The sequence below is a fragment of the Lactuca serriola genome, chromosome 4, assembly GCF_051521515.1.
Source record: "Lactuca serriola cultivar US96UC23 chromosome 4, Lser_US96UC23_V15, whole genome shotgun sequence".
Lineage (NCBI taxonomy): Eukaryota > Viridiplantae > Streptophyta > Magnoliopsida > Asterales > Asteraceae > Lactuca > Lactuca serriola.
Genome location: NC_136411.1, coordinates 398548473 through 398558022, shown reverse-complemented (window position 1 = coordinate 398558022; position 9550 = coordinate 398548473). Strand labels below are relative to the sequence as shown.

Here is a 9550-nt window from a genome sequence, read left to right as displayed (position 1 = left end):
GGGTAGATTAGGTTGTTGGTAGGTGATAAAAGATGGGTTGGACCATGAGATAAAAGGATAAAGAGATAAACTTGTTTTAGATCTGGATGTATGGATCAGATTAGGAGGTTAGTTTTAGATCCGAGAGTCTGGATCAGATCAAGAGGTTAGTTTTAGATCCGAGAGTATCGATCAGATCAAGAGGTTAGTTTTAGATCCAGGAATATGGATTAGGTAATGAGGCAAATTTAAGATTCGGGAGTAAGGATTATGTATTTTTGAAATACGTGTTCATTCAATAAGGTATCATGTTTATAGTCCCTTTTAGGAACGTGATTTTAATACGAGTCTTGATTAAAGTATGAAATATACATATGTATGTGAAGTATTTTTTATTATCCAAAATGCGTGTTAGATATATTTGATGATATACAACGTGCGGATCAGATATGGTTCACTATGTGTTAAGATGTGTATATATGATATTATTACTTAAAACCTTGTGTTAAGTATACACTAGTTAGCATTGCCTAAACGGAGATAGTATCAAAAATTGATTATAAACATTGTAGGTTTGCCTAGTGATGGTTTAAGACTTAAATGAGATGTTTAGTTCAATTAAGATTGGACTTTAGAAAGTCTCTTATTAAGAGTACGTGTGGGGTGAGATTGATGATCGGTGGAGTACGTCCTACGTACAGAAGTACATTTTATGTACGGAGTTCTTTTCAAAGCTCTATGTCTTGGGTGTTGCTTGTGCCAAGGTACTATTACGCTCTCGGGTACGAGTCTTTCGCATACCAGAGTACTATAATGTGCCAGAAGTACTATCGTGTACAAAGTCTTTTTGACAATTTTGTGTGTCGGCTACGGGAGTGTAGGGGAGTACTCTAGTAGTATTACCCCATACTTTTATTTTCAGAGAGCTTTGGAGTCAGCGTTTCTTTATGAGGTGATCGACCGAGCTTCGTATGTCAGTGTTTTCTTTCACGAAGTAATTAAGGGAACTTCATAGACTGCCTAATAAAGTGTGTCGGTAATAGACCACTGCTAGGTATGTCTGGTGTTATATTGTTGGATAGGGTGCGTCTGGGGGTGAAATACCTCATTTATTCAGGCCACTGCTAGGCAAAGTTTGATGCTAGGATAGGTAGAGTCTGGAGGTATAATACCTCATGATAGTCGAACCACGCCTAGGCATTGTTATATAGATAACTACCCCTGACTTAAAATGTCTTGTGTTTCTTTCTTTTACGAAAGAATGTTCGTGGTGAAACTTATTCCCTTCCCTTGATTTGATGTCTTTATTGATCCTCGTTTCCTGCTAGGGAATTTTCGAAGCAGCCTTGTCAGTTTTTTGTTCATATCGATTCCTTAGGCTAGATCTCGTAAGATCATAGTATAGAGTCAGTATGTGGGGATCGGCGGGATGAGATAGATTGTGTTAGAAATATGATATATATATATATATATATATATGCGTTAATAATATTAGTGGTTTTGTAGGATCAAGATATACATTATTATCACCATTGTTTGAACTAAGAGCTTTCGTACTCTGTGTTCCTTAGGTGATTAGGTTCACCAGGAATATTTGAACTTAGTGTTCACCAGGTATATTTGAACTAAGTGTTCACTAGATGTTTTGAACTAGGTGTTCACCAAGGATATTTGTACTAAGTGTTCGTTAGGTGTTTTTGAACATGGTGTTCATTAATTATTGTGAACTGCGAGTTCACCAGAGGTAATCTAAGAACCTTGGCGACACTAAACTTTGTGCCAATTCCTTAGGGCAATCCTTAGGAATGAATGGGAGAAGGGTAATCGGTTCTTAGGGTAAATCTTTATGAAATAAAGGAAGATAATGGGGGTGGGTAATTGGATTGATTGATCGATAACAAAATATAATAATTATATTATTGTGGGTTGAAAACCCTATATGCTCACCAGGCTCCCAAGCCTGACCCTCTCAGTTTTCTTTGTATTACAGGTTATGGCACGAGGGCATAAGTTGGCTGACATAATGAGAGATTTTGGATTATAGGAAAGTAGTTATGAATAACTGTTGTAAGGTCTATTTTGTTCTGTTTATGCTTTTGGTTTGTATTGAACATGACATCCTGAGATTTTGTTATATAATAAAATACATTTCTTTAAAGACATGCTTTGATAAATTCTTATCATATTTTGTTTTGGGAACAAATTCCGCAACTGTTTTGTGTAAAAGACTACTCTGATTTTAAAAACAAAGCATAAACAAATCGGTCTTTTCTGGCCGTGAAATCGGGGATGTCACAAAATATTCCTAATCTACTCTCACAATTTCAATCAACCCTAATCTAACAAAGAGATTAAGAACATAACAACGAAGAGATGAAACCCTAATTTGAGTCTTGAGAGAGCTTTGAACAGACGAAGATATTTTGTGTATGTGAATAATGATTTGCAACCCTTCAGCACGCCTTAAGTATCCGGGTACATGGATCCATCCAACCCGCGTATAAACCCGAAGAACAACTCATAAAATACACCACAATCCACAAGAAATACATAATTAACACAAAACACCCATAACCTTAACTAACTTAAATTACTTAGCATTTAAACCCTGCAAAACAAGAATGTTAAGTTTGTTCAAATACACACATTTTAACACCCATCCTCTAACTTAACATTTGAAACACTAACCATTACTAAAAGGATTAACCAAACCAAGTTCATTTACTAAAAAATTATGTTCAATAGGATTCAAAAATTTAGTTAAAATATCAGCTCTTTGCTTAGAAGAACTAATTTTCTCAATTTTCAAAACTCGATTAGTAACTTTTTCTCTTACAAAATGTAGATCAAATTCAAAATGCTTAGTTTTCTCATGAAAGACTGGATTTAAAGCAAGTTTTATAACAGATTCATTATCACAAAAAACTTTAGCTGGAGTTAAACCTTTAATTCCCAAATCAAACAAAAATTTTAAAATCCACATTATTTCACAAGTAACAAAACCTAAGGCTCTGTACTCAGACTCAGTAGAAGATCTTGAAACAGTTGTTTATTTGTTACTCTTCCAGGAAACAAAAGAATTTCCAATATAAACACAATAACCAGTAACTGACTTTCTTGAAAACAAACACTTTGCCCAGTCAGCATCTACAAAACCAACTAAGTCAAAAGTATCACTTTTAACAATAGAAACACCTCTTCTAGGGCTACCTTTCAAATACCTAAGCAACCTCAAAGCTACGTTCAGATGAGATTTATGAGGCTTATGCATGAACTAACTTAGAATTTGTACACAATATGAAATGTCAGGTCTAGTAATAGTAAGATATATCAACTTTCCCACTAACTTCTGAAATTCAGTCACATTTTCCAACAGAGGATCATCAGACTCATAACTCCTTTTAGGAACAAAATTTGCTTCTAAAGTAGTGGAAACAGGCTTACAACTTAACATACCAAACTCATGTAAAAGTTCAAGACAGTAATTTCTTTGATTCAAACAAATTCCTTGATTTATATTTAAAACTTCAATACCAAGAAAATAATTCAACTTCCCTAAATCTTTAATCAAAAACTTTGAGTTTAAAAAAGACTTTACATTTTTTATTTCACTTTCATTATTACCTGTTAAAATTATATCATCAACATAAACCAGCAAAATAACAACCGAGTTGTTTTTATTCCTAACAAATAAAGATTAATCATTAACATTTTGTAAAAAAAACATAACTAAATAATTCAGCACACAACTTCTCATTCCATTTTCTAGGTGCCTGTTTTAAACCATATAATGACTTAACTAATCTGCATACTCTTTTATCACCCACATAATGATATCTTGGAGGAAGAGTCATAAAAATTTCTTTAGAAAAATCCCCATAAAGAAAGGCATTATTTATATCAAGTTGATATAAAGGCCAAGACTTGTTTACAGACAAAGATAAAACTACACGTACACTTACTATCTTAGCCACAAGAGAGAAGGTTTCTTGGTAATAAATACCTTCTCTATGATTATATCCTTTGGCTACAAGGCGAGCCTTATATCTATCAACCATACCATCAGGTTTGTATTTAATTCTATATACCCACTTACAACCAATTCCCTTTCTATTTTTTTGGTAAATCAACAATGTCCCAAGTATGATTTCTACACAATGCTTCCATTTCTTTGTCCATAGCCTCTATCCAATTAGGATCAGAAGAGGCTTCAACAAAACTTTTTGGTTCAACTGTTTTATGAATATTTGAAACAAAACATTTATTTTCTTCACTAAGAACATAATAGTTAAGAGTTCGTTCAATCCCATATTTATACTTTCCCTCAATAATGTAATCACTAAACTTAACAGGCATTCTAGACTCTCTTCTAGACCTAGAAAACTCCTACAAACTGTCCTAAGGAAGGTAAGGAATCTAAATGATTGTTTTCCTCAGAAACATTTGAAGGACCTGGCATAGACTCACCAGAAAGAGGCATAGATGCCTCGCTAGTCTGACTGTCACCAGGTGTAGAATCAAACAAGGTATCAGTCAAATTCTCAGCTGCATTAGAACCATCTAACTGGTGGTTAATACTCAGGTCATCCAAATTGACAACATCATTTATATATTCAGGATTATCAATATCATCATAGGAAAAAGGGTCTACAGGATTATCACAAACAAAATTCTTATCAGCAGATACTAACTTCATCTTAAAAGGAAATATAGACACGTAAAACTTCACATCCCTGGAAATAAAAACAGAATTTGTATCAAGACTCAACAATTTGTATCCCTTTTTTTTCAGATGAGTATCCAAATAAGACACATTTTCAGCCCTTTCAGAAAACTTGTCTTGATTATTTAATTTTTTGGCAAATCATAAACTACCAAATACCCTTAAGTGTTCAAACATAGGAGGTTTTTTGAAAACAAGCTCATATGGAGATAAACCTTTTAAGACAAAAGTGGGCATTCTATTAATCAAGAAAACTGAAGTAAGAATAGCTTCTCCCCAATAAACAACTGGAAGAGCAGATTGAAACAAAAAGGATCTAGCAACATTTAAAATATGTCTGTGTTTCCTTTTAACTACCCCATTTTGCTGTGGGGTATAAACACAAGATGTTTGATGCAGAATCCCATTAAGTTTTAAAAAAGAACTCATTTTAGCATTTAAAAAACCAGTCCCATTATTTGATCTAACAATTTTGAGTTTTGAACCAAATTGATTTATCAAAATACTATAAAAAGATGTAAAACAATTATAAACTTCATCTTTGCCTTTTAAAAGATAGACCCAAGTAGCCCTTGTGAAGTCATCCACGACAGTTAAGAAATACCTAAAACCTTCCCTAGTAGACACTCTATAGGGACCCCAAACATCAAGATGAACCAACTCTCCTAAAAAAGATGAACTATGAACACTAAGGGGAAAAGGTTCACGAGTTTGTTTAGCTTTGTGACAAACATCACAAGGTGGGAGATTAGTATTAGTAAAATTAAGTTTATCTTTTAAACAGTTTAATGCTTTTTCAGCAGGATGGCCCAATCTACTATGCCAAGTTAACTTAGACACAAAACACTTAGCAAAGTTAGTTTTAGTAGAACAAATACCTGAGGGAAAAGAATTAAGGTAATATAATCCCCCGGTTTCTTTACCATTCTCCACCACCTTCATTGACTGTAAATCCTGAATTTTACACTCATGTTCATTAAAAACAATCTCACAGTTTGTATCCTTACACAACTTATGTACTGAAAGTAAGCTTATATTAAAATGAGGAATAACAAAGACATCAAACAATGTTAAGTTTTTTGAAAATTGTAAATTTCCAATTTTATTAATTTTGGCACAAGAACCATTAGGAAGACTGACTAGAAGATTTAATTTTGAAACATCAATAGTATCATGAAGAAGTGACTCAGCTGAAGTCATATGTTGATTTGCACCTGAGTCAACTATCCATTTCTGATGTTCAAAAAAAGAATTACATGACTGAAAACAAGGAATACGAATACCTTCCATATTAGCACTCACAGAAGTATCCTATGAGATAGAAGACTTTTCATTTATGAGACTCAACAGCTTGCTGTATTGCTCACTTGTGAAATAGTGAGCATTACTACCTCCAGTATCTGAAACAACACTAGATGAAAAAGAACTACTAGAAGGAACTGATGAGGAGTTACTGGTGAAGGACTTATTTTGACTTTTCATATTATCATTATTAGCTTCACTTCTGAACTTAAAATCTTTTGGATATCCGATTAGTTTATAACACCTTTCAATAGAATGACCCTTAAGTCCATAGTTTTTACATTGTAAGTTCTGATTCCTACCTTTATTTGAACTATTATTTTGAATCTTTATATCATTGAACCTACCATTAAATGCATAAGATTGATTTTTGGAGACACTAGAAGAAGAGGAGATAAATCCATTCTTCTGATTAGACTCCTCTCTAAAAGCAATGGAAAAAGCAGTATTAACATTAGGAAGGGGATCCATCAAAAGTATGTGGCTCTTTACTTGACTAAAAGATTCATCTAGACCACTAAGGAATTGCATTAACTTCATCAGCTTAGAGTGATCATTAAATGTGGCAACAGCCTCGCAAGTACACTCAGTAAGACTGGTAAGACCATCAAACTCCTTTAAGAGAGTATCATGTTTATTAAAGTATTCGGAAAGAGAGGTTTCATTTTGACTAAGAGAGTTAATTCTTTGATGAATATTAAAGATAACAAACCCATCTTCTTTATTATAGGTTTCAAACAGTTCATCCCAAATATCCTTAGCAGAATCAGAACAAGCATGACTAGAATAAATGGACTCATACAATGAACCAAGGATCCAGGAGCAAACAACTGCATTAGCACGCTCCCACTTTAGTGACTGAAGTTCATCACTAGAATCCTTAGTCACTTTAACTTCAACAAACCCTAATTTATTCGTAGCTCTAAGACTCCTAGTCATAGAACTACGCCATACACGTAAATTTTCGGTCCCGGTTAGCTTAAAATTGATAACAGTAATAAGAGTATTATCAGAAGGATGGATGAACAACGGATCACCGTAGTTTATAGACTCAGAAGCCTTAGAACCACTACCAGATTCAGAACCAGTCATGATGCACAAAGAAACAAATAATCAAAGAAACTTAGCAAGAAAGACAATTGTGACTCCTTAAGTCCAGATGGTCACCACAGTCTGTCGGGGCCCAAGTCAAGAATCACAAAAGAAAAAATTAACCAAAAAAAAATAACTGGTGTACTCAAGACAACCAGGATCTCTCAGATTCTACAACTAGAAATAGGGATAAAAAAGGAGCAAGAAAGCTCACAACAACCGCGAAGAAGGAAGAAATACCGACTCTTGTTACTCCGTTCTCTTCAAGAGTTAACGGTGATGAAATCCGTTCTTGTGAGAGTTATTTTAGAGTCAAGATTAATCGATATGATGAGTCAGCGTTCTGTTACCAAGGATCTCCATTCGTAGACAACAAGTCAGACAAGGATCTCCACTCGACAACAGACCTGCAACAACCAAAGAAACTCACAGTACCAAGAATCTAAAAAAGAACTTTACAAGGAGAACAACAAAGATCCAGATGATCTAAACAATGAAGAGAGCGAAAATTACCTCAATCGTGAAGACGAAGGCTATCGGAAACCAAGATCGAAATCTTGAGCTCTGATACCATCTTAAAAAACAAACAAACATATCTTCCCAACATCGTCATTCATTATATCATTTGAAGACAAATGAACAAATGGTTTTTAAGATACTTACAAAGAAACCTCACTACAAATATTCCTAATCTACTGTCACAATTTCACTCAACCCTAATCTAACAAAGAGATTAAGAACAAAACAATGAAGAGACGAAACCCTAATCTGAGTCTTGAGAGAGATTTGAACATACGAAGATATTTTGTGTATGTGAATAATGATCTGCAACCCTTCAGCACGCCTTAAATATCCGGGTACATGGATCCATCCAACCCGCGCATAAACCTAAAGAACAACTCACAAAATACACCACAGTCCACAAGAAATACATAATTAACACAAAACACCCATAACCTTAACTAACTTAAATTACGTACCATTTTAACCCTGCAAAACAAGAATGTTAAGTTTGTAAAAATACACACATTTTAATAGTATATTAGGTATATATATATATATATATATATATATATATATATATATATATATATATAATAGATATCTGATCCGTAATCTTGGTGATTAGGATCAGACCTTTACTTAGATAGGTATACATCCTTTAATTAGTGGGATATCAATTAATTTAATCGTATATTTTCAACATCAGGGTGAAACCCTTATGCATGTATTGGTGACCGTCTTTGTGGCATTCGTTCTCTTGGTGAGAGCATCCTTTCTTAGTTTAGCATCTTTCTGATTACTCATCCTCTTTTTTTTCTGTTTAATATTTGTTTAGTTAGTTTGTTATTTGTTATTCATACTTGAAGTGTATCTGATCGATACAAACCTTCACATATTATTATATTAACTTAGATAGTATTCGACTTGTTCGGGGGATATTTGAGATGCTGATGTACCCATATAATTGTTCCTTCTATGGGAGGACAATATGCGAAGAAAGCATTAATTAGCAACCCATTGTATTAAAAATATCATAAAAAATTCACTTACTTACTTTTTCTATAAGATCCTTTTTCAGAGATGGAGTAGTAGGTATTGGAGACTCCACAATATTATTATTCGCTTGATTGACTGTAACAAAAGAAAATTTCTGTAACACCCCGAGTTCAGAAGTGCAAGTTCAGGGTTCTTAGTGTAAATAAGGAAGGACAACTCGGCGAGTCGAGTCACGATTCGGGTCATGTGTTAAGTGACCAACACGGTGAGTTGGTATTGAAGGGAGAAAGCCCTAATCTGGGGATTGTGCCCTATATAAAGCACATTATAACCCACTTTCAGCCTCTTTGATACCCATTTGAGATCCAGAAACCCTCATCACGTGTGTGACTCCATTGATGAAGAATTAGAGCTTGGAAGGAAATTTGGATTTAGAAGCTTGGGGATTTGGAGGCCATCATCAAGGGGCTTTAGTAGATCTGGAATCTACTTATGTTTGGGCACATTTCAAGGGTAAGGAACCTCCTCCTTAAGCTATTTCATTATTGATTCATGAATGGGGGTTGATATGGGATTCATTAGCTTGTTTGGGAGCTATCTCGAGTTTGAGGCTTAGATCTGAAGTTGCTACTTCAGATCTTGACTTGTGATCGCCCAAAAGGTCATAAAGTTCATGTCTAAGAGTCATTAGTGAAGCCCTTTGTCTTAAACCATATCCTTAGAAGTGTTTTGGGCTTATATCTCCTTGCTTTCACGTAAAGTTTGCAACTTTATGTGAGGGTTAGGCTGTAGAAGAGTGGATCTATGGATTGGAGTCCATGCATGGCTTGAAAAGCCTCGGTATGGAATGAGAACTGAAGAGACTCGGCGAGTCACATGGGTGTGCTCGACGAGTTGTATGAATATGTGCATGGACTCGGCGAGTTGGAAGAACAACTCGTGAGTCTGTTGAAG

General features: G+C 34.5%; 2 protein-coding genes across 2 annotated transcripts; both read right to left on the bottom strand.

The window, feature by feature from the left end:
• Window positions 1-2569: 2569 nt before the first annotated feature.
• On the bottom strand, window positions 2570-5992 carry LOC145099898 (uncharacterized). The gene is made up of 9 exons (XM_079037399.1): window positions 5581-5992; window positions 5307-5367; window positions 4862-5207; window positions 4374-4759; window positions 3604-3662; window positions 3259-3540; window positions 3040-3126; window positions 2687-2922; window positions 2570-2587 (listed from the first exon to the last, which is right to left on the bottom strand). The coding sequence occupies exons 1-9, from the start codon at window positions 5990-5992 to the stop codon at window positions 2570-2572; spliced, it is 1887 nt and encodes a 628-aa protein (XP_078893525.1).
• Window positions 5993-6013: 21 nt separating this feature from the next.
• Window positions 6014-7096, bottom strand: LOC145099897 (uncharacterized). The gene has a single exon (XM_079037397.1). It carries the CDS (start codon window positions 7094-7096, stop codon window positions 6014-6016), a length of 1083 nt encoding a protein of 360 aa, XP_078893523.1.
• Window positions 7097-9550: the final 2454 nt, after the last annotated feature.